Source organism: Salmo trutta, chromosome 17, assembly GCF_901001165.1.
Source record: "Salmo trutta chromosome 17, fSalTru1.1, whole genome shotgun sequence".
Classification (NCBI taxonomy): Eukaryota; Metazoa; Chordata; class Actinopteri; order Salmoniformes; family Salmonidae; genus Salmo; species Salmo trutta.
Window position 1 is genome coordinate 31,789,193 of NC_042973.1, and position 26,715 is coordinate 31,815,907.

The 26,715-nt window shown below is 43.4% G+C and overlaps 1 protein-coding gene across 1 annotated transcript in view; it reads left to right on the forward strand.

Moving 5' to 3' along the window:
- Positions 1 to 11,119: 11,119 nt before the first annotated feature.
- Positions 11,120 to 26,715, forward strand: part of sema3ab (sema domain, immunoglobulin domain (Ig), short basic domain, secreted, (semaphorin) 3Ab) — a 31,761-nt gene continuing 16,165 nt past the window's right edge. Inside the window, exons 1-2 of the mRNA XM_029696507.1 lie at positions 11,120 to 11,539; positions 11,667 to 11,903. Of these exons, the coding sequence (XP_029552367.1) occupies positions 11,798 to 11,903 (106 nt within the window). The 5' untranslated portion in view covers positions 11,120 to 11,539; positions 11,667 to 11,797. The remainder of the gene's footprint in view (positions 11,540 to 11,666; positions 11,904 to 26,715) is intronic.

A 26,715-nucleotide genomic window follows, 5' to 3' on the forward strand; every position in this document is an offset into this window, starting at 1 on the left:
AATCCCTCCGCCCAGATGTCCGTCCGCCGCTGTTGCCATACCTGGAAGAGACCCCGGGCCGCTCTGTTGAAGACCACTTCCAGGTATAGGCGACAAGCGGATCGCCACCATACCCCTGCTCCATGCTATCGGCTCGGGCAGAGGGTATGGCTCTCCACCCGGGACCTGCCCCTCCTCGTGGAGTCCCGTAAACTTTCCCCCCATTTCATCGGCCCGTTCCCCATCTCTAGAGTCATTCGAACCAATGCTGTTCATCTTTTTTCTTCCTCGTACCCTCCGTATTCTTCCTACTTTCCATGTGTCTAGGATTAAGCCTGTGTCACACAGCCCTTTGTCTTCTATTTCCAGGCCCACCCCTCCTGCCTGTGTCATCAATGGCCATCCGGCGTTCACGGTGAGACACCTCCTGAGTGTTCGACCACGATGCAGCAGTTTCCAGTGCCTGGTTGACTGAGAGGGTTATGGCCCGGAGGATATCCCCGCTAGAGACATCATGGACCCAGCCCTCATTGCCGACTTCCACCGCCGGACCCCCAGTCAACCAGGTATGAGCCCAGGTAGGACGCCAGGTGGCACCCCTAGAGGGAGGGGTACTGTCACACCCTGATCTGTTTCACCTGTCTTTGTGATTGTCTCAGACCCCCCTCCAGGTGTCGCCCATCTTCCCCATTATCCCTGTGTATTTATACCTGTGTTCTCTGTTGTCTGTTGCCAGTTCGTCTTGTTTGTCAAGTCAACCAGCGTTTTTATGTCTCAGCTCCTGCTTTTCCCTTTTTTTTCTCACCCTCCTGGTTTTGACCCTTGCCTGTTCTGACTCTGAGCCCACCTGCCTGACCACTCTGCCTGTCCCTGACCCTGAGCCTGCCTGCCGACCGGTTGGATTATTAAACCATTGTTGCCTTACCTTCATACCTGATAATATGTTTCTTCTCAGGTATATCACACACACAAATATACACATACACACACACACACACCCACAAACTCATCTCCAATCAAATGTTATTCAGATGTATTTCAGTTAATTCAAGGATCGGTCATTCATTCTGCTAAACCTGCCAGTTAGAGAACAGGAATCTGATAGACATCAGAAACGGAAGGCTTTCCCTGACAAATCACAGATGAATCCACTGGTTCAATCCCATTGCTAGGCACTTGTTTTAATTATTTTGGTTTTAACCCTATCCCAAACCTTTAACCAATTTGAATTAATAGGGGTATTTATTTTTGGTAAAAACTGACATTTGACATTGAAATGACTAAAACCAAATTGAAACTGTGTAAAAATGACCTACAGTATATTTATAGTCTCTTCACTCTGTCCAGCTTGCTAACAGTGATAAAATGAATGCTAGACAGTCAGGGAGCGTCGAAAATTCCAAAAGTGATGGATATGGGACTATTTTATTAAATATTTTGACGGCAAGGAAATATAATCAATTTTAAGTGCACCCCACCGGACCTCGATGAAAACCGAATGCGGGGCAAAATTTGATTGACATCCTTGGCCTAAACTTATCCTTTGAGTTCTTTCTGTTTTAACTCTATCCCAAACCTTAACCCTTAAGTTATCCAATCGGAATGAACGCCTATACTGTAATTAACCATCAAAGCTCAATGTTTATCCACCCTGGACAAACGTGTATATTGAACCGTGTCAGGCCATGAGATCTTGTTGCCCACCCCTGTGGAGTGGAGAGAGAACAGAGGGGAGGGGAGAGAGAGTGGAGCGGAGGAAAAAGTAGAGAGTGGAAGGGAGGGGAGAAAGATTGCGGGTGAGGTAAGGGGGAAGGGCTATTCTGAGTCAGATGGGGTAACAGGGCTGGTCTGGATGGGGGTCAGGTCTTAAGTGGGGTGGGGGAAGAGAGATCTGAGCGTTAGGAGTGCATGTGTGGACATGGGGTGGGGCGATGGAGTTGGTATTGTTTGAAAAGGCCTGAGTGAGCTCTGATGGGGTTATCCAGACTCCCAGTGGGTATCAACAGAACCTCTCCACTAACACCCAATCCCTAACAATACCACAAGCACCCCACTGCATAATAAACTCAAACCCTTCCCCCTCTCACTCCAGAAATATATGAGTTTTAAGCTCTTCAGTCCTTTGAGGTCGTCAGACCACTTCAAGTCCTCTCTGTATTAACACCATTATTTAGTGAATGTGACAGTTTATATTTTGCCTCATTGAAACAGAGTAGCTCTCTGATAACCCACAAACCCACAGGATACTGTCTGAATACTGAAAGACAAACTGGACTAATGTAATGCAGTGTGTTTCTAAACAGTAGAGGAGCTAAAATGAAAGGCAGAGGAGGCTAATATTCTGGGGTTTACAAGGCTGTAAAGATGAAATCAGACACTGTGACTGAGAGAAGGAGAGGGCAAAGGAGAGAGAGAGGAGAGAGAGTGAAAGTTTGTGTCAGATTCAGGAGATTTGATAGCACCGGAGAGAGGAGTGGAGAAATGAGGAGAGGAATGGAGAGAAAAGTGAAGAGAGGGGTAATGGAACATGATTGAGAAAGGGAGATCGAGAGGAGTGGAGGGGTGATGGGTGGGTGGGTGAGGAGTAGAGAGAGGTGGAAAGATAAGAGGGGGAGAGTTAAGACATGAGGAGGAGAGGTGTAGAAAAGGGATGAAATGAGATGAGTGGAGATATGGTTTGAGAGATGGAGAAGAGTTGAAGAGGTGACGAGAGTGGGAGAGTGAGGAGTGGAGGACTCTTAAGTTGTCCTAAATACATTCCCTAACAGGATGGAATGGTCAATGCTAGCAGTGAAGGATTTACAACCATTTTTTTCCTCTGTAGCTTTCTGAAGTTCGTTTATCATGCTATTACCCATCACTACTTTTCTAACAAACTGATAACCTTCCATTAGATGGAATTACATTTCAATCCCAGTTGTCAAGAGATGGGAAAGAAGACAAAGTGTGTTTTATCAATCTCAAGTGGGCCATTCACCAGTCATCTACCTCACCAATAGTCCTGTCTGCCTTCATAACCTGGTCTCAGAGCATTTCATATTATTATGTAAGTAAATTCGCAACCCTCCATTTAGTATGATATGTTACTTTTTTGTGTGGTATGTATTAATTTGTGGATGTTCATCACCAATTTTATGTGATATGTTATGAATTACAATTTGTGTTATATGTTATGAATTTGTAAAATGTGCAATGTTACGAATTTCCAAAACGTACTATATGTTACAAACTTGCAAAACTTATGATAGGTTACAAATTATATCTAGGTGGGTATGTGGCTAACGTTAGCTAACTGGCTAATGTTATCTAGGCTAGGGATTAGGGGTTAGAGGTTAGGGTTAAGTTTAGGAGTTAGGTTAAAGGGTTAGGGGAAGGGTTAGCTAAAAGGGTTAGGGTTATGGGAAGGGTTAGCTAAAAGGGTTAGGGTTAGGGGAAGGGTTAGCTAACATGCAAAGTAGCTAATAAGTAATAAGTAGTTGAAAAGTTGCTAATTAGCTAAAATTCTGAAGTTGTTGTGATGAGATTCGAACTTGCAACCATTGTGTGGCTAGACGTTCACGTTATACGATAACCCATCCACCCTGACCAACCAACCACCCTGCTTAGCTTTTTGCCTTAAGTAACCATCTGTCTTCTTTAATCATACCAACCGTAACATATCATACTCATTTGAGAGTGCCGGATTGATTGGATTTGATTTTGACTGTGTGTGTGTGTGCGTGTGTGTGTGCGTGTGTGTGTGTGTCCAGTCCACAATCTACATTACCATAACCATGTTTCCACTCGCTTTAGTAGGGGATTAGTTATGCTGTTCTCAGTGTTTCTAAATGGGTCTTTATACACTTTGCATGTTAGTGGTCACTACCATCAGCCCTGGGTCTAGATCAGACACATAGAACCACAATTACTAGAACACACATCTCCATTCAAAGTTACACTCTGTGGTGGATAGACGACTGACGGCCAGAAGTGCCATTTCAAATGTTGAGTTAGTTCAATTCAGAATTCTGTGCCACTACATAATTCAGTGTCTTGCTCAGTGTTTAAAAGAGTCAAGAATTCTGATATTGGGTGTGAAATTATGTGGCGTTCAGGGTTATGTCTGTTCTATCACTCCTGAGTCATGGCCAGAGCATCCACACTAGAACTAATTATCATTCACTAGAGAAGGGAGACAGCTTACTAACTGTCAGATGTTTGTTAGGGAGTGACGTCCCACTTTACACACTTTAAGAGGAAATACAATTGGTCATGTTCTGTTATAATCTCCACTTGCACAGCCAGAAGAGGACTGGCCACCCCTCATAGCCTGGTTCCTCTCTAGGTTTCTTCCTAGGTTTTGGCCTTTCTAGGGAGTTTTTCCTAGCCACCGTGCTTCTACACCTGCATTGCTTGCTGTTTGGGGTTTTAGGGTGGGTTTCTGTACAGCACTTTGTGACATTAGCTGATGTAAGAAGGGCTTTATAAATACATTTGATTGATTGATCGAATAGTCCTCTTGATGAGTCTATGATTGATGACTCTCTGTTTATGGCTTTTACGTGTGTTGATTGATGATGTTAATTCTAACTTCCCTGTTTTAACCTCACTTGTTTGTGAAAACTGGGAAATAACTGTTGTGGAAATAACAAAACCGTATGTGATAGTTAAGGCTTTAATCTTTGAATTGTGAAAGTATCAAATTGATTGTGTCTGGTAACGTTTGGTATGAAATATGTATATCTCATGTAACTGTTATAGCAGTGTACATGGTACATGGACCAAACAGTGGTCCTGTCCATTTGACCTGGGTTCAAAAGGTCATGTGATCAGCTCAGTGAGCTCTTATTACAACAGTGTTCTAGATGACTTCTTGGAACTTCCTTGTGTGACTGTGAGTGTGGGAATATATGTCAGAATATATGACAGAGAGAGATATGGAGAGCATGGTATATTTCTTTATGTGATCAGGCGCCAAGTGTCTGAGAAGTAAACCCTACTGTAGTGGAAATTTTCCCAGAAATTCATGTCATATGTACTGTATACATCTATTTCATTTTTCATTGTGATGGAGCCAATCACTCACACAATATGCACATACAGTATGTGTCTGTCTAAGCATGAACCCTGATTAATCAATTTCATAATGTTGTTTAAACCTGTGATCTTTGATGTCCTGATAAGCACAACGAAACACACGAAGAGCACAGTTGAGGAGTGGGACATTGCGCATTGATGACTTGCTGGATATAAAATCTCCTATTAAACCTGGATAGGAGAGTCATTCAACACTGCACCAAGTTCTCAGAAAAACACAGAGCGTAAGTTTTGTTGTCACACCGTCAGCTGACCGCTTTGGGCACCGATGAGATTGTGTAACCACGATGCCACCGAGTCTTGATGAAAGATAGGTTATTAGATATCCATGTCGGCTTGAATGCAAAGTAAACATTATGTGGCTCTAGCCAGACAGTGCACCGTTTGACCTGCGCTGAACTCACAAGAGAAACTGAGAAATCCACAAAGAAATGTCTGGTACTTCAAAGCAGTCAACGAAACACATAATCATTTCCTGGTAGGCTTAAAGGTCCTTAATTTAAGTAATATCAGGGTAATTTAGAGGTCAATGCTGCATTTATGAAAATGTATTTGTCAAGAACATGCATACAGTGAGGGAAAAAAGTATTTGATCCCCTGCTGATTTTGTACGTTTGCCCACTGACAAAGATATGATCAGTCTATAATTTTAATGGTAGGTTTATTTGAACAGTGAGAGACAGAATAACAACAAAAAAATCCAGAAAAACGCATGTCAAAAATGTTATAAAATGATTTGCATTTTAATGAGGGAAATAAGCATTTGACCCCCTCTGCAAAACATGACTTAGTACTTGGTGGAAAAACCCTTGTTGGCAATCACAGAGGTCAGACGTTTCTCTCACTGTATCTATCATTGTGTGACACTCTAGGTTCTAGGTACCACAAATACAAAAACTTCACAGCAGTGGATTACGGTATTTAGTAATTTATCACCATCTCAACGCAACTCTCCAATGATATGCCAGTACTTGTACATGTCAATAGTCAGTGTGCAGCAGGTGGGACGGAGTCAGGCGCAGGACACCAAGAATGAGTAATAAAGGTCTTTACTCAACAAAACAACAAAACAACAAAACATTCCACGCAGGGAAAATAACTCAGCTCACAAATAAGCGCGACAGCTTAACAAAGAACAAACACGCACAAAACCAAGGGGTAACCAGAGGGTTAAATAGGGAACAATAATTATGAAATGGAAATCAGGTGTGTACAATGAAGACAAAACAAATGGAAAAAGAAAACGTGGATCGGTGGCAACTAGAAAACCGGTGACGACGACCGCCGAATGCCACCCGAACAAGAAGAGGGACCAACTTCGGCGGAAGTCGTGACAGTACATTTATAACAGCTTGAACTTTTATCTTAATATTTCATTTTTTTGTCAAAATAAAGTTTTAACTAACCATTACAGATTGACTCTAGGTATAGTACAGTAAGCATTGGCAGCAGATTATAGCAAGCCCTGCCAAGTGATCTCAGTATGATTAATATACATTATAATGTCTGACTGTAGGGAGAGGGACCTCGCAGAGATGGAGAGAGAGAAACATATTTAGAACTGCTGCAGGGAGAAATGTGAAAAGGGTGAAGAGGGGGGAGAGGGATCGAGAGGTGGAAGAGAAAGACTGACAACCGCTGATGGAGGGAAGGGAGGAGGGAGAAAGGAAGGAGGGAGGATGAGATAGAGGGAGGGAGGGAGAGATAGAGGAATGACAGGTGAAGGGTTTAGAGATGGAAAGGGAAGTAGAGGTGTGAGACAGGTCAGAACAGATGTGGACACATTAGACATGTCAGGACCGGCTGACCCTATAGAGTGACTCTAGAGCCGGTTTCACAAGTCAAAAAGTTTCTCATTGGATTTAGCTTAACATTATTTGATTTTGGCTTCTTTCTAGTGTCTCCGTGTTCATAATTATTGAACATAGATTTAGAAGATATACTGTACATAAAAAAATGCTGGGTTAAAAACAACCCAGTGCAGGGTAAATAGTGGATAGATCACATGTTAGTTGGGATATTGAGCAATGATCAGTGGTGTAATGTACTTAAGTAAAAATACTTCAAAGTACTGCTTAATTAGTTGTTTTGGGTATCTGTACTTTACTATTTATATTTTTGACACATTTTACTTTTACTTTACTACATTCCTAAAGAAAATCATGTTATTTTTAATCTATACATTTTCCCTGACACCCAAAAGTACTCGTTACATTTCGAATACTTATCAGGACAGGAAAATGTTCCTATTCATGCACTTCTCAAAGAACATCCCTGGTCATCCCTACTGCCTCTGATCTGGTGGACTGACTAAACACAAATGCTTTGATTGTAAATTAGTGTTGGAGTGTGCCCCTGGGTGTCCGTAAATTTAAATAACAATCAAATTGTGTTGGCTGTTTTGCTTTATGTAAGGAATGTGAAATAATATATACTTTTACTTTTGATACATAAGTATATTTTAGCAATTACATTTACTTTTGATACCTAAGTATATTTAAAGCCAAAGACTTTCAACGTTTACTCACGTATATTTTACTGGGTGACTTTCACTTTTACTTGAGTCATTTTCTATTAACATGTCTTCACTTTTACTCAAGCATGATCATTGGGGAATTTTTCCACCACTGGCTATGATCGACCAGGCCATATTAGGAGACTGGAGGTGTGGCTTAGTAGGGGCGTGGCTTTCATCTAGTTATTTTTTTTGCTACCCGTGAGAGTAAATGTCATTCCGCTTAATTTGTTCTGTGTGTATTGCCAAGCAAATAAAGTTTGAGCACTGACATGTTGGTAGCTTATGTATCTCTAAATGCTGGGTGTAGTTACCACTTTGTTATTATTTGTGTAGTAAAATGTTTAATCTACAGAAATACTGAAGGAGAGCTTCAATTTGCAGTGTACGAACAGGAATGACATTTAATATCAAAGGAGGCCAAAAACACTTATCTGAAAGCCATGCCACCCCAATAGGCCACGCATCCTTAAGATATACTATAGATCACATTCATTGTCATGAACAGTCAAAATCATGTTTTTCATGAAATTGGATGAAACCAGATCAAAGTACGATGTCCAAAGTATGAAAAATGACTGTTGCTTCTACATTGATAAAGTTGAATTAATTCCCCAAATGAACTTTTAACAAGGCACACCCGTTAAATGAAATGCATTCAAGGTGACTAGCTCATGAAGCTGGTTGAGAGAATGCCAAGAGTGTGCAAAGCTGTCATCAAGGCAAAGAGTGGCTACTTTGAAGAATCTCAAATATAAAACACATTTTGATTTGTTTAACAATTTCTTGGTTACTACATGATTCTATATGTGTTATTTCATAGCTTTGATGTCTTCACTATTATACTACAATGTAGAAACAAGTAAAAATAAAGAAAACCCTTCAATGAGTAGGTGTGTCCAAACCTTTGACTGGTAATGTATGTAATCCAAACCTTTCCTCAGTACTTTGTTGAAACACCTTTGGCAGCGATTACAGCTTCGAGTCTTCTTGCGTATGTAACCGATGTGAAATGGCTAGTTAGTTAGCGGTGGTGCGCGCTAATAGCGTTTCAATCGGTGACGTCACTCGCTCTGAGACTTGAAGTAGGGTTTCCCCTTGCGTTGCAAGGGCCGTGGCTCTTGTGGCGTGATGGGTAACGATGCTTCGGTGGGTGTCAGTTGTTGATGTGTGCAAGGGTCCCTGGTTTGAGCCCGGGTTGGGGCGAAGAGAGGGACAGAACCTACACTGTTACATGATGCTGTTGACCCGGATCATTGGTTGCTGCGGAAAAGGAGGAAGTCAAAGGGGGGGTGAGTGTAGCCGATGTGAAATGGCTAGTTAGTTAGCGGTGGTGTGCGCTAATAGCGTTTCAATCGGTGACGTCACTCGCTCTGAGACTTGAAGTAGGGTTTCCCCTTGCGTTGCAAGGGCCGTGGCTCTTGTGGCGCGATGGGTAACGATGCTTCGGTGGGTGTCAGTTGTTGATGTGTGCAAGGGTCCCTGGTTCGAGCCCGGGTTGGGGCGAAGAGAGGGACGGAACCTACACTGTTACACGTATGACGCAACAAGCTTGGCACACCTGTATTTGTGGACTTTCCCCCATTCTTCTCTGCAGATCCTCTAAAGCTCTGTCAGGTTGTATGGGGAGCGTCGCTGCACAGCTATTTTCAGGACTCTCCAGAGAGTTTTGAATTCCGGGCTCAGGCTGGGCCACTCAAGGACAATCAAAGAATTGTACCGAAGCCACTCCTGCGTTGTCTTGGCTGTGTGCTCAGGGTTGTTGTCCTGTTGGAAGGTGAACCTTCGCCCCCAGTCTGAGGTCCTGAGCGCTCTGGAGCAGGTTTTCATCAAGGATCTTTCTGTACTTTGCTCTGTTCATCATTCCCTTGATCCTGACAAGTCTCACAGTCCCTGCCGCTGAAAAACATCCCCACAACATGATGCTGCCACCCCCAAGGGATGATGGTGCCAGGTTTCCTCCGGACGTGACGCTTGGCATTCAGGCCAAAGAGTTCAATCTTGGTTTCATCAGACCAGAGAGTTTTGTTTCTCATGGTCTGAGAGTCCTTTAGGTGCATTTTGGCTAAATCCAAGTGGGCTGTCATGTGCCTTTTACTGAGGAGTGGCTTCCGTCAGGCCACTCAACCACAAAGGCCTGATTGGTGAGTATTGCAGAGAAGGTTGTCCTTCTGGAAGTTTCTCCCATCTCGACAGAGGAGCTCTGGAGCTCTGTCAGAGTGACCATTGGGTTCTTGGTTACCTCCCTGACCAAGGCCCTTCTCCCCCTATTGCTCAGTTTGGTCGGTGCCACCAGTTCTATGAAGTCTTGGTGGTTCCAAACTTCTTCCATTTAAGAATGATGGAGGCCCCCATGTTCTTGGAGACTTTCAATGCTGCAGAAATGTTTTGGTACCCTTCCCCAGATCTGTGCCTCAACGCAATCCTGTCTCGGAGCTCTATGGGCAATTCCTTCAACCTCATGGATTGATTTTTGCTCTGACATGCACTGACAACTATGTGACCTTATATAGACAGGTGTGTGCTATTCTAAATCATGTCCAATCAATTGGATTTACTACTTTGTCATTATGGAGTATTGTGTGTAGATTGATGAGGAAAAAAAATTGGTTAATCCATTTTAGAATAAGGCTGTAACATAACAAAATGTGGAAAAAGGGAAGGGGTCTGAATACTTTCCGAATGAGCTGTATATCAATATAATGCCATGATGTTATCCATTGACAGTACTGCTTTGTAATGTCAATAAACAAATCCTATACACAACAAAGAGTAAAACGTAAATAAGTAGAAATATTTGTATCCCCTAATCTGAAACATGTTTTAAGGGATAAATGGTTGATTAAAGCCAGATAAGGCCTGAGCTTTATTCTAATGGTAATGTTTTCACAGGACAGTAATCTAATGCTGAGTCCATTCTCCGAGCTTCTGGCCTACAGCCCACTGCAACTACCGTAGCAATCTGTCCTTATTACAATAGCATTAGCTAACTCTCTCGCTCTTTCAAGGACAGTGAAGTCCTTGGCCCTGTTTTGCAAGGCTAACCAGTAAATTGTGTGTTTGGCTGTGATACAGTAACAGTGGTGTGTCCAGCTAGCCAGGCCTGTAGAGGCTGTATGGGACTCATTCAGATGGTTATTGTGGAGCATTGAGACTGTTGACTGAACTGGAAAGGACATGTCTACTATTCATTATACCAGTGACCTAATGTCCTGGTAGTGGTACTGATAGAGTCCTGCTGTCAACGAGATATCAAGATAGGGTAGGTCTCCCCAGGTAGAACTGAGCATTGGGAGAAGGAGAGTAGCAGAGGTCAAGCGTAGAGGAATAGAGCAATCTGAGGTAAAACAGTAGAGCTCATTGTAGAAAATAAACAGTCACAACCTCTCTGTTACAGCATTCAATTACAGCACTCCTCTCTACTATTCTCTATGATTTCCTGCTCCTCTCTTACTCACTCTGCCCTCCTTCTTTCCCTCTCTCTTTCTCACTCCCTCCTCTCTCTTTCACTCTTGCAGCTCTCTCGCTCTCTCACACTTTCCCGTGCTCTACCCACCTCCCCCCCTCTGGCTGTGCTGGCTCCCTCAGCTGCTTTCAGTTGCCCTGTGTGCAGTGTGCAGTGTGGACAGGGCTAGGCTGAGCTGGGCTGTGTTGAGGACATATAGTGGATCTGAGTAGTGAATTTGTGAGAACTACAGAAGGAGTGTCTCAGTACAGACTCTGTTTCCCAAACTAATTGGATTAGGAACTGGAACATACTGGACCTGTTTTTCTACACTAACTTAAGACAGAGCTTTAAGCGAGGGGAGGCTGGAAGAGAGAAAATAGAAAACCATACAGAGTCAACACTGGAGAACTGCTGGAGCAGAGACCCACGTCAAGGCTGATCTCTAGCCCAGCTCCCCTCACTCTCCCTGGGATCGGTATGGTGGGACTCCTCCTGCCTCTGACCTCCAACACTGGGGTGATGTGAGTCTGCTGTGTGGTTCCTGTTTAGCTCAGTTCAGTCCCAGTTAGTTAAGTTTGGCTCAGTTCTGTTTGACTTCCTTAGGCTGGCCCTTTATGACACTGACCCATACCCCTGCTCCATTTGCAGGTGCTGTGTCTCTGGAACCCCTGACCCCTAACCCCTGAACCTAGGACAGATTCCGGTAAGGTTTTGTGAATTACTGTCTTCTGGAGGACTGGTGCTTCAGGGACCTGTCTGGCCTCTTTCTCCCTTGGATCATGGCCTCTCTCTGGGGCACGGTGGTGCTGCTGTGTGGGGTGGTGGCTCTCTCTGGAGCCCAGCAGAAAAAGAGCAATGTTCCCCGGCTAAAACTCTCTTACAAAGGTCAGTCCACCTTACTCTGACATTTACTGTACCATGTTCCTTTCCTCTTTCTACTCTTACTCTACATGAAGAGTCCTCTATGCTTACTGTCTTCTCACCAACTGCTCTCTATGTTCACTTGTCTGCATGCATGTCTGGCAGGGACAACGGTTTCTGGGGCTTTTTGTATTGAGAAAGAGCAGAAGCAGTGTTTCTATTTGAGACCTATGTAGGCTATAGGTTGAAATATAGCAGGACTCGTGTAATATGTGTGTCAAGATAAAGTGCAACCCTTATTTCAGTTGTTTGGTTGCTTTTAGATAGTGTATAGTAGTGGCTTTATGAAGCACATTTTGAGCACAACCATAATCTAGTTGCAAAACTTAATTTTTTCCTAAAAATGAGAGATGCATGTTTGGTATGATCATTGGATTGAATAAAACATTTAATGTATAGCCTATGCACTCTGCACCATATGTATGTATGTATGTATGTATCTATGTATCTCCCAGCTCTACATAGATCTGCCCTGATATCCACCTCTAGAAAACTATACACTGGAATATATGTTATACTTTTCCACTGTGTGGTATAAGTCAGGTGGAACTGAAAGATCTCTTATTTCATAGAATACTTCCTCAGAGCATCCACATAATCAGCTATGTGTATGAGTGTACAGTACTACCTGCTCTCTATCGTTGTCAGTTTGTTAATAAAGAGAGATGCCAGAGTCTGACTTGCCAGTGCTTAAGTGAAGTATCACTCATCTATCTATCCTTCTCTCCCTCTTGTTTTCGTGGTTGTTGTTTTTCCTCTCTGTCGTTCCCTGCATGGTAATTATGGATGAACGGTGTAAGTCTGTCTCAACAGATGGCTCTCCCAAACAGAGACGTTTCTCTCTCAGCACCACCACACTCATAATTACGCATACACATGCACATGCGCACACGCGTACACACACACACACACACACACAAACACACACACACACACACACACACGTACAAACACACATGCATGCACGTTCACATGCACCTTGGCCATCTGTAGGTAATGATACCTGTGTGTGTATGTATCAGTCATCTCTAAATCACACTCCTTCTGGGATTTCTCTATTATACCACAGCACTGCACAGAACTACACAAACACAACATGGCAAAATTTTGCAGAGCCACATACACACAGCAGCACAGACCTGCACAAAGCTTAGGGTAGAAAGTCAGTCTCTGATATGGATCCGTTCATACTGACTGTTTAATTATGATTATAGGCTTAAAGGCTGCTGTGGATAAAAGCTAAATTACTTTATATTGCTAAACATTTGTGGGGTGAGATGTGAGGTGTGTGTGTGTCTGTATATGTGGCTTCTGAGTGTGTGTGTGTGTGTGTGTGTGGTTGGACTTCTCTGTGAACCACAGGTTCCGGGGCGTGTAGAAACCCTGACCCCTACAGGTGGCACTCAGCACACACACACAGACACACACACACACACACACACACACACACACACACACACACACACACACACACACACACACACACACACACACACACCACACACCCAACCTTAACTCTAACAGAGGGCAATAGGACAGGGGGTCAGCGAAGGGGCGAGAAGCATGGTGGAAGTATAACAGTAGCCTCCTTACCTTAAGATGATCCTACCAGGTCCAACTGTAACAACAGCAGGCCAGCAGGACTATAAGACTGCAGGAGAGCAGAGGGACAGGGTAGAGAAATATCACTGGTCGCCTGAGGTGAGGTTTTAATGGATTTCTGTACAGAGGCAGGGACATAGGAACTAAAGCTTAGCTGTACAGTATGTCATACATGTGTCCTAGCCAGGATAAGTGGAGGGCATATTGTTAAGTGTCTGGGAAATAGAGGAAGACAAAAGGAGAGTTTGAAGGAGAAGAAATGCGAGGGAAGGAGAGTGAAAGAGAGGGTACTTTAGTTTCATGGCCAGTGAGGGGACTTCCAGGAGCTCTGTCTCTGTCAGACCTATCCACCCCTTTGATACCCACAGCCAAGACACACGCAGATATACAGACACACACACACACACACACACACACACACACACACACACACACACACACACACACACACACACACACACACACACACACACACACACACACACACGCAGATACACAGACACACACACACACATACACACACACACACACACACACACACACACACACACACACACACACACACACACACACACACACACACACTAAAACTCTCTCTTCCGCCCCCTTTCTCCCATGTTTCTCTATCCATCTCTCTCTCCTTCTGAGGTCATGTACATCTTAGTAGTAATGTTATCCACTGGTTTGTCTGGGTCTGAATAGACTTTTAGTCAGAGCATGGAATGAGGGAGGTTCATTTCAAATGTTTAATATATAAGTATGTTTATTTGTCTATGCTTTACCCATCAGTATCCCACAGAGACAGATGACATGCTGAAATATGCTTGTGTGAAGCCTGGTGTTGTGGACAGTGACTAGGAACATACAGAGAAGGAACTGAAAGATGAGTCATAATAGCCTGGAAGTAAAGCAGCATTGAAATCCAAGTTTGAAATGGAATACATTGAATACATGGAGCATTAAAACATGATTTAAATGTATTTTTCGAAAGGGCTGTGGTCACCATTCATGTAATACATTCAATCTATACATCTCATGGTAGTCGGGAGCTATTTTATAGTTTTCTCAAGGGTATATTATTTTCACATTTTAATTGTATAGCAACCCTATGCTTGACGTGACTGTTATGGGAAGAGTAGACCATACGATATGCCTAATTATATGAAAGCTGGAATAAAAATTTAAGAGGACCAGTGCTTCTATATTGATACTAATCTCATATCAGTGTAGTTTGCAAGCGATGTTGTTAGGCTACATTGCATCGTTGTTTCTTCTTCAGATGATACATTTTACATTTATATTTTAGTCATTTAGCAGACGCCCTTATCCAGAGAGACTTACAGTTAGTGCATTCATCTTAAAATAGCTAGGTGTTACTCATTTTGCTTGACCGTGAGAATCGCACGTTCTTTCAAGTTTTGCAATGTATGTTCTGAAGGTTTGCATTAAAATAAAGTGTATAGGCTATTAAATATCAGTGGGGAAGCCTATAGGCCTACTATAAAAAACATCTAAATGAACTGATTGGTTCCCCCTCACCTACTGAATGAATGTACTATACAGCGCAAAGCACACCACATGATCTCCACCCCAGACCATCAGGTCGGAGAAAACAGACAATTAAATGGAGGACATTCATCCCAGGGGCTATCACTGTTATGAACAATTCCCCATGTGGGCAGGTGTGGCGGGGTAGGAGAGTAGGAAAGGTATCTGTCTGACTGTTCCTATTGTTTGTTTCCTATTGTGTTTTCTATAAGTGTTGTTTAGGCCTTTGTGATGTGTTAGAAGTGGTATGATTTCCTCTTGTAGGACAAAAGTGAATCTGAATCGGAATTGGTTTTACTTTTCCATCACATGAGCGTCATGATGCAAATGCATTGATATAGTTTTATTCAATCAATGAATCAAAGTTTAATGCTGGAATTATTTTCTCCTTCATGGCATGAGAAGTGATCGCTCACGAACTGAAGAGAATTCAGGCCTATACGATAAGATTGATTGACTTCCTTCTCTCGTTGACACGTTTTACACCTTCCCAATTCAGACCCAAACACACATTTGAGTTACACACACAGGGACTTCATTAACATAATGTGGGATGTGATGGGGATATGGTCTTTAAAGTTAGGAAACAAGAATCTCAACCTACAGCGGTCAAATGATTTGGCATAAATATAAATAAGCATCAACAGCTTGATAAAAAGTGTAAAACATGCATGTGAAGATGAATTGCAATATTAGTGGGAATATGTCCATGATAAAGAGAATGGGATGTAATTAGATAAATTAGAAAAAAATATTATTTGCGATGCAGCCACCACTTGATTTTGGATCGCTATTTCTAAAATCAATATGGACAGCGAAAGTTGAGTAGGCAAATTAGCAAGAGGGTTTTGTTGGATCACTAAGAAATAAGAGGTATAGGCTTAGCTGTTCGACAGATGCAATTATGTTATCCATATATTTGTCAATATAGATATTTCCTCCAAACTGTCACCATACACTCCTTAAGGAGTTTATTTCTGCGTCAGACTCGGGCCTCATGTCTGGGGTGGTAAATTAACTTCTGAAATGACTATGCTTAGATTCATAATGACATCTCAGATTTTATTATTTGCACACAGTGACAGTTTATTTGCAAACAGGACACACTGGTTTGGCATTGGAAAAATAAGGTAAGATTAATATATTTTAATAGAGTAAGTAGGCCTATTCATGAAGACATAAGGGATTTTAACAATGTAATCAGATCCAAATTAATATGTCATTGTCAATTAACTGATTAGCCCACAAACCACGTGTTAAATGTGTAGTGTAGTACTTTGAATTGGGCAGCTAGTAGGCTATTTGCTAATAGGCTAATTATGTTCTGGCGCACCAACTATCTACAAACTCAGGAACAGCCGTTAGCCAAGGTATATTGGCCATATACCACAAACCTTTGTGATGCCTTAATGCTATTATAAACTTACTATTAAAAAATCTAATCAAATCCAACTTTATTTTGTCACATGCGCCGAATACAATAAGTGTAGACCTTACCTTGAAATGCTTACTTACAAGCCCTTAACCAACAGTTCAAGAAGAGTTAAGAAAATATTTACCAAATAAATTAAGTAAAAAATAATAAAAAGTAACACAATAACATTACAATAACAAGGCTATATACAGGGGGTACCGGTACTGAGTCAGTGTACGGGGGTACAGGTTAGTTGAGGTAATTTGTACATGTAGGTAGGGGTGAAGTGACTATGCATAGATAATAAACAGCGAGTAGCAGCAGTGTACAAAACAAATGGGGGCAGGTCAATGTAACTAGTCTGGTGGTCATTTGATTAATTGCTCAGCAGTCTTATGTCTTGGGGGTAGAAGCTGTTAAGGAGCATTTTGGTCCAAGACTCCGGTACTGTTTGCGCTCCGGTACCGTTTGCCTTGTGGTAGCAGAGAAAACAGTCTAAGACTTGGGTGACTGGAGTCTCTGTGAATTTGATGGAACTTCCTCTGACACAGCCAATTATATAGGTCCAGGATCGCAGGAAGCTTGGCCCCAGTGATGTACTGGGCCGTACGCATTACCCTCTGTAGCGCCTTACGGTCAGATGCCGAGCAGTTTCCATACCAGGCGGTGATGCAACCGGTCAGGATGCTCTCGATGGTGCAGCTGTAGAACTTTTGATCTGGGGACCCATGCCAAATCTTTTCAGTCTCCTGAGGGGGGAAAAGGTTTTGTCGTGCCACCCTCATGACTGTCTTGGTGTGTTTGGACCATAATAATTTATTGGTGATGTGGACACCAAGGAACTTGAAACTCTCGACCCGCTCAACTACAGCCCCATTGATGTTAATGGGGCCTGTTCATCCTGCCTTTTCCTGTAGTCCACGATCAGCTCCTTTGTCTTGCTAACATTGCGGGAGAGGTTGTTGTCCTGGCACCACATGGCAAGTTCTTGGGCCTCCTCCCTATAGGCTGTCTCATCGTTGTCGGTCATCAGGCCTACAACTGTTGTGTCATCAGCAAACTTAATGATGGTGTTGGAGTCGTGCTTTGCCACGCAGTCATGTGTGAACAGGTAGTACGGAAGGGGACTAAGTACACACCCCTGAGGGGCCCCAGTGTTGAAGATCAGCGTGGCAGACGTGTTGTTGCCTACACTTAGCACCTGGGGGCGGCCCGCCAGGAAGTCCAGGATCCAGTTGCAGAGGGAGGTGTTTAGTCCCAGGGTCCTGAGCTTAGTGATGAGCTTTGTAGGAACTATGGTGTTGAATGCTGAGCTGTAGTCAATGAACAGCATTCTCACATAGGTGTTCCTTTTGTCCAGGTGGGAAAGGGCAGTGTGGAGTGCGATTGAGATTGCGTCATCTGTGGATCTGTTTGTATGCGAATTGGAGTGGGTCTAGGGTATCCGGGTGGATGCTGCTGAAGTGAGCCATGACCAGCCTTTCAAAGCACTTCATGGCTATTGACGTGAGTGCTACGGGGCGGTAATCGATTAGGCATGTTACCTTTGCTTCCTTGGGCACAGGGACTACAGTATGGTGGTCTGCTTGAACATGTAGGTATTACAGACTCGGTAAGTTGAGGTTGAAAATGTCAGTGAAGACTTTGTTCCACGCATGCTTTGAGTACACGTCCTGGTAATCCGTCTGACCTGTTTAAAGGTCTTGCTCACAGCGGCTACTGAGAGCGTTATCACCCAGTCATCCAAAACAGCTGGTGCTCGCATGCATGCTTCAGTGTCGCTTGCCTCGAAGCCAGCATAAAAGGCATTTAGCTCCTGGTAGGCTCGCGTCACTGGGCAGCGCGCATCTGGGTTTCCCTTTGTAGTCCGTAATAGTTTTCAAGCTCTGCCACATCCGACGAGCGTCAAAGCCGGTGTAGTAGGATTCAATCCTGTGTTGACACTTTGCTTGTTTGATGGTTCGTCTGAGGGCATAGCGGGATTTCTTATCAGCGTCTGGATTAGTGGCCCGCTCCTTGAAAACGGCAGCTCTAGCCTTTAGCTTGATGCAGATGTTGCCTGTAACCCATGGCTTCTGGTTGGGATATGTACATACGGTCACTGTGGGGACGATGACGTCAATGCACTTATTGATGAAGCCGATGACGGAGGTGGTATATTCCTCAATGCCATTGGATGAATCCCGGAACATATTCCAGTCTGTGCTAGCAAAACAGTCCTGTAGCGTAGCATCTGCGTCATCTGACCACTTCCATATTGAGCGAGTCACTGGTAGCTTTAGTTTTTGGAATCAGGAGGATAAAATTATGCTCAGATTTGCCAAATGGAGGGCGGGGGAGAGCTTTGTATGCATCTCTGTGTGTGGAGCAAAGGTGGTCAAGAGTTTTTTCCCTCTGGTTGCACATGTGACATGCTGGTAAAATTCTAGTATTAATGATTTAAATTTGCCTGCATTAAAATCCCAGGCCAATAGGAGCGCCGGTTCTGGATGAGCATTTTCTTGTTTGCTCATGGCCTTATAGAGTTGGTTGAGTGCGGTCTTAATGCCAGCATTTGTCTGTGGTGGTAAATAGACGGCTACGAATAATATAGATGAGAACTCTTTTGGTAGGTAGTGTGGTCTACAGCTTATCATAAGGTACCTCAGGCGAGCAATACCTCAAGACTTTGGCAAATAGCTTTTTCTCTGTTCTGCCGGTGCATGGAAAATCCTGCCAGCTCTCTATTATCTGTGTCATCGTTCAGCCACGACTCAGTGAAATGTAAGATATTACAGTTTTTAAGGCACTAAGGCACTGCATCTCAGGGATAGAGGCATCACTACAGACCCTGGTTCGATTCCAGGCTGTATCACATCTGGTCGTGATTGGGAGTCCCATCTGGCTGTGCACAATTGGCCCAGCCTCGTCCGGGTTAGGCTTTGGCTGGTGTAAGCCGTCATTGTAAATAATAATTTGTTCTTAACTGACTTACCTAGTTAAATAAGGTTAAATAAAACAATCTAGAACACTTCACTGTTCATTGTCTATACTCCACCCCTCAAGACAGATATAACCTGGAGTCTCTGTGTTGACATGATCAGGAGATGCTTTGTCTGCTGTTACCGAGCAGACACACACAGCCAGCCATGTGGATGTCAGCTGATCTATAACAACAAGGCCTTGAGATATAGGGCACCATACCATACAATACTGGCTCATATGTTTTATTGCTTAGATGTCTTCTGATATTTTCTATCGCAGCACTTAACTCTCCCTATGCCCTCCAACCCAGAGACAAACAAAGAAAGAGATAGACTTAGAGAGAGAGAGAAAGAGAGAATGTAGGCTCAAATAATTAATTTATATAGGTCTTACATAAAATAAAGCTGTGTCTTAACTGAGAGTGTGAGACAGAGAGGGAGGAAGGTGGAGGATAAAAAGAAGGGTGAAGAGAAGTGACTGGAGAATGGAAAGGCAGAGATGGAAAGAGAGAAAAGAGAGAGAGGCAAAAATAGATAGTTTGGGTGAGGGGTGACATGGAGAGTGCATTGAAATAAAATAGAGTGGGGAGGGTGGAGCATATTGCATCTGAGAGAAGGGTAAAGTTGAATGGAGAGTGTGGGAAAGGAGGAAACATGAAGAGTGGGGATAGGGAAAGGTTAACAGCTGACATCTTGTGACCCCACTTCCCATATAATTGTCTGTCTGTCTGTCTGGCCACCTGTTGTCCACCTGTCCATCTGTCTTTCCAAATGAGCCCCTTATCAGAACGCGACTGAGTAGTAGGGCTAGGAGTTGTTTCTGACCAGGAGGATACAGATAAGAGTTGATGTGTGGATCCACATATGCTTAATCGTGCATGTGTGTGTCTGTACGTCAACAATTGTCCTTGTTTATTTTTTATAATCTCACTATACTCTGGTGAATGGATTCCATGGATGCTAGTCCCACACAAACACACCCACTCACCTGAGCTGTGTGTGGTGTGTGTTAAAATGGTGATTCCCGGACTGGCTCTCTACATGTCTGACACGCCACTGTTTATACGACAAGCAGGCTGGGATCTATGCAATTAGCTGCTTACTTTTCACACAGTGGATAGCATATACATTAGGATCACAGTAACTCACACCCCTGTATCTTTGTTTGTTCAGGTGTGTGTGTGTGTGTGTATATGTGTGTGTGTGCATGTGTATATATGTGTGTGCGTGTGTGTGTGTGTGTGTGTGTGTGTGTGTGTGTGTGTGTGTGTGTGTGTGTGTGTGTGTGTGTGTGTGTGTGTGTGTGTGTGTGTGTGCATGTGTATATATGTGTGTGTGTGCGTGTGTGTGTGTGTGTGTGTGTGTGTGTGTGTGTGTGTGTGTGTGTGTGTGTGTGTGTGCGTACTTGGGGGGGTGGGGGGAGGTAATGCTGGGGTGTGTGTAGGAGAGGAGTGCTTTCAATGAAAAGTGGTGTGTGTTTGTGACAGAGCAGAATGAAGGGCACTTGAGGGAATATGTTTCTAACTAGAAGTAGGCGGTCTCTCTCTCTCCCCTCTCTCTTTATCTCTCCCTCTCTTATTCTGTCACTCTCGTCTTTCTACTTCCTTTGCACATTTTCCCTAACATTGCATTTTTCTTAAACTGCTTGCATATCCATCTCTCTCTCTCTTACTTTGTCCAGTTCTCCTCTTTTCCTCCCCCATGTACTTTACCTTCTCCTCTCTCGCTCCTCCCTCTCAGGGGTTCTGACATATAAACATACTTCAGATAGGGGGCATTCTCCCTGCTGAAACATTCATGATGTACACATTTATTTATTCCCAGAGAGAGAGACAGAGAAACAGAGAGACAGAGACAGAGACAGAGAGAGAGACAGAGAGAGAGACAGAGAGAGAGACAGAGAGAGAGAGAGGATACAGATACTGCCCTGCCAATAGTTGAAGTTTCAATAGTTTCTGAAAATTACACTTCCTGAGGTCTGTATTCAAATATGTAAAAAAAAATACATCCTGTGACAATCAGAATTGAGTCACTAATAAAAGTTTCAATGTATTACAAAGCAATACACCCTCAGCTAACAACCAGCTGCACAATAAGGTGTTGATTCAGCATATAGCACTCTGAAACCTATCATCAGCTAAAGTTTTCAATATCACACATAGTAATACATCTACTACCATACATCTACTACCATACATCTACTACCATACATCTACTACCAATCCCACATTTAGAATCGAATCTAGCAACTGGCTGTAGAGTGGTTGTAGAGGGCTTTCAGGTGGGTTGTATATTGGTTGTAGAGAGGTTTCATGTTGGTTGTAGATTATTGGTTGGTGTAACACAGAATCTGAAAACATACACAGTGTAATGTATGACTGTGGTGTGACCTGGACTACGTCAACAGGACATTCCCATTAGTCTAGCGAGCTATACCTCTACCCACACATAGTGATATTAAACACATGGCCATAATGAACATTACTAATGTTTCTCCAGAGAACACTCACACATGGCTGTCACTATTTCAGGAAAAACACTACTTGACGAGAAGATTTCAGGGAAAATACTCTTGTTCTAGCAAACTCAGGAGTCCAACCATCTGGAGAGCTGTCCAACCATCTTATGTATTCTGATAGATGAGACTAATGGTAATACATGGTAGCTAGGTTTTCGTGGTTCATCTGTGTGAAGAAATGTGCTTCTAAGATGAGACACAGATCTTGAACCAACAGATATTCCACCTAGCTTTCTAGCCATAAGTGAGGAGGGAGTATGTCACTACTGCCTACGTCAAACCACATTGGTCTGTGGGGAGAGAGAGGGAGAGAGAGAGAGGAGGAAATAAGGCGCCCAGAATTACAGGGTGTTAGACACTCATCTCAACAGTTCCTCAGAGACTTTACGCTGTGGTTACTTCATTATTGCCACTTATCTCACACACACACACACACACACACTCACCCTGTCCCTTCCCCTCTCTCCCTGTCCCTCACTCTCTCCCTGTCTCTTCCCCTCTCTCCCTGTCTCTTCCCCTCTCTCCCTGTCCCTTCCCCTCTCTCCCTGTCCCTCACTCTCTCCCTGTCCCTTCCCCTCTCTCCCTGTCCCTCACTCTCTCCCTGTCCCTTCCCCTCTCTCCCTGTCCCTTGCCCTCTCTCCCTGTCCCTCCCTCTCTCCCTGTCCCTCACTCTCTCCCTGTCCCTTCCCCTCTCTCCCTGTCCCTCACTCTCTCCCTGTCCCTTCCCCTCTCTCCCTGTCCCTTGCCCTCTCTCCCTGTCCCTCCCTCTCTCTCCCTCCTCCTGACTTTCGCTTATTCACAAGATTCACAATACCTCTCCATCATTTTATATTTTTCCTTATATTCTTTCTCCCTTCTCTCTTTCCCTCTCTCCTTCCCACACACAAATGTACGGGTGGTCAGCTGGTGTGGGCGATGGGTGTTGGTGGGTTCATTGGGTGAGGAGAGAGTGTGAGAAGGAATGGTGTGTGCATACGTAGGTGGGTACGTGTGTGTGTGTGTGTGTGTGTGTGTGTGTGTGTGTGTGTGTGTGTGTGTGTGTGTGTGTGTGTGTGTGTGTGTGTGTGTGTGTGTGTGTGTGTGTGTGTGTGTGTGTGTGTGTGTGTGTGTGTGTGTGTGTGTGAGGTGTTAGAGATGGAGTGTGAGAGAGGTTTAGGTGTGAGAAAACAATTTTGGCAGCAGGTAAAGGTTACAGTTTCATCTTGAAAGGCGGTCAAAATAACACCCCTCAGGTTTCAAATATTGTATTGTACAATACTGGGCTGTTTGTTGACACTGACCTACTGGTTGTTGTGGTTTGAAATGGTTCACCAGAGCCTACAGGAAGACTAAAACTAAAATTGTTTCCCAGATTATTCATTAGGTCACTGCAAATTTTCTCATAAAACAAAAACAGTCCAGTCGTGGTGATAATTCTAGAATGTTTGTAAAAAACATTCACCTGATATTGCAAGAAAGTTCCTAGAACACATTTAATCTGTTCTTTTTATTTCACCTTTATTTATCCAGGTAGGCTAGTTGAGAACAAGCTCTCATTTACAACTGCGACCTGGCCAAGATAAAGCAACGCAGTTTGACACATACAACAACACAGAGTTACACATGGAATAAACAAAACATACAGTCAATAATACAGTAGAACAAAAGAAAACAAAAAGTTTATATACAGTGAGTGCAAATGAGGTAAGTTAAGGCAATAAATAGGCCATGGTGGCGAAGTAATTACAATATAACAATTAAACACTGGAATGGTAGATGTGCAGAAGATGAATGTGCAAGTAGAGATACTGGGGTGCAAAGGAGCAAGATAAATAAATAAATACAGTATGGGGGTGAGGTAGGTAGATAGATGGGCTGTTTATAGATGGGATATGTACAGGTGCAGTGATCTGTCAGCTGCTCTGACAGCTGGTGCTTAAAGCTAGTGAGGGAGACATGAGTCTCCAGCTTCAGAGATTTTTGCAGTTCGTTCCAGTCATTGGCAGCAGAGAACTGGAAGGAAAGACGACCAAAGGAGGAATTGGCTTTGGGGGTGACCAGTGAGATATACCTGCTGGAGCGCGTGCTACGAGTGGGTGCTGCTATGGTGACCAGTGAGCTGAGATAAGGCAGGGCTTTACCTAGCAGAGACTTGTAGATAACCTGTAGCCAGTGGGTTTGGCGACGAGTATGAAGCGAGGGCCAACCAACGAGAGCGTACAGGTCGCAATGGTGGGTAGTGTATGGGGCTTTGGTGACAAAACTGATGGCACTGTGATAGACTGCATCCAGTTTGTTGAGTGGAATGTTGGAGGCTATTTTATAGATGACATCACCGAAGTCGAGGATCGGTAGGATGGTCAGTTTTACGGGGGTATGTTTGGCAGCATGAGTGAAGGATGGTTTGTTGCGATATAGGAAGCCGATTCTAGATTTAATTTTGGATTGGAGATGCTTAATGTGAGTCTGGAAGGAGAGTTTACAGTCTAACCAGACACCCAGGTATTTGTAGATGTCCACGTATTCTAAGTCAGAGCCATCCAGAGTAGTGATGCTGGACGGGCGAGCAGGTGCGGGCAGTGATCGATTGAATAGCATGCATTTAGTTTTACCTGCGTTTAAGAGCAGTCGGAGGCCACGGAAGGAGAGTTGTATGGCATGAAGCTCGTCTGGAGGTTAGTTAACACAGTGTCCAAAGAGGGGCCAGAAGTATACAGAATGGTGTCGTCTGCGTAGAGGTGGATCAGAGAATCACCAGCAGCAAGAGCGACATCCTTGATGTATACAAAGAAGAGAGTCGGCCCGAGAATTGAACCCTGTGGCACACCCATAGAGACTGCCAGAGGTCTGGACATCAGGCCCTCCGATTTGACACAGTGAACTCTATCAGAGAAGTAGTTGGTAAACCAGGCGAGGCAGTCATTTGAGAAACCAAGGCTGTTGAGTCTGCCGATGAGGATGTGGTGATTGACAGAGTCGAAAGCCTTGGCCAGGTCAATGAATATGGCTGCACAGTAATGTTTCTTATCAATGGCGGTTATGATGTCGTTTAGGACCTTGAGCGTGGCTGAGGTGCACCCATGACCAGCTCTGAAACCAGACTGCATTGCAGAGAATGTACGGTGGGATTCGAAATGGGCGGTAATCTGTTTGTTAACTTGGCTTTCGAAGAGCTTAGAAGGACAGGGTAGGATAGATATAGGTCTGTAGCAGTTTGGGTCTAGAGTGTCACCCCTTTGAAGAGGCAATCAAAAATGCCAGAATATTTCATTGGGTTGTGGGAACGTTGTGTGAGAATCCCAAAAGAGTTTCCAAACACAAAAACTGTCCAGTTGTGTTAATTATTGCAATCTTTTTATTAGGTTGCAGAAAACTGTTGCCTGATGTTGCAAGAAAATTCCCAGAACACATTTTATTTTCTTAAAAATGTCTTAACACATTTATTTACATTGTGGGAACATTGTGGGGATATGACAAGATACATATTAGTAAGAAATATTATTGTGTGGACATTTTTGTGTGGGATGTCTTTGTAACATTAGGTGAATATGTTTTGCACCCTAAAAAAACATTGTAGACTCATCCGTACAATTGGACAGTTTTGTATTTTGGGAACATATCTTTTGTGATGTCTCCACAATGTTCTCACCAGACTGTTCCCACAACCTAATTAAATATTCTGGGAACCTTAAATAATAGATTAAGGACTTAATGCAATCTGTAATGATTCAGCTTTACAGATTCCGCAATATAAATATAAAGGTAATATCCGATTGAGCCGACATATGCAGCGTTTACCATGAATGCAGTCTCTGCTAAAGCGGGAACATTGCCTTTAAATTTAATTCATGGTGTAACGCTGAACTTCCCTAAATGTTTTATTCTGTAGGAAAGTTCTTGCAACATAAGGCAATTGTTTCATACAAACATTCTATAATCATCACCACAAATGGACAGCTCTTGTGTTATGAGAAAATGTGCAGCAACCTAACGAATGTTCTGGGAACGTTCACTGAACCAATGATGGTTTGCTGGGAAAACGTTACTGATACATGTACATTGTTATTAGATTATCTGGAAACCTCATGATAACTTTTGGGGAATGTTCAATGGTGGTTGTTACAGATGTTGTGCACATTTTAATACAACAATTTAAATGACCTCATGGTTGTTGTGGTTTGCAGTGATTTCGCCAGTGTCTACTCTGAGACAGGCTGGTCATACTGTATGGAGAATTGTCTCAGTTTTCCGCTGTGAGTTTGTTCTGTGGTCCAGTTCTGCTTGGCTGGACAGTCAAGGTCAGTTCCCCTAGCCAGACCATTTGGTCATTGCCTCCATTTGGTCATTGCGTCTGATTCATAGAATACATTTTGTTGGACACAAACTAGTGTGGGGAAGAGGGTGTGATGGAGAATGTGTGATTGGGCAAGAGAGAACACACTAACATTTTTTTAAATTAAATCTCAGCTAAAGCACCCTCTCTTTCTGGTAACTCCCTAGGCTTTTGGAGTTGTGATCCTGTCCCTGCTGCTATGCTCTTAGGAAAAAATGGTTCCAAAAGGGTTATTCAGCTGTCCCCATAGGATTACCCTTTTTGGTTCCAATTAGATACCTTTTTTGTTGCAGGTAGAACCCCCTGGAACATTTTTTTTTACAGGAACCAAAAAGGGTTCTTCAAAAGCTTCTGCTATGGGGAGAGTGTAGGATGTGTCTTCATGTGGGGATGGGATGTTTCCCCTCTGACATTATGAC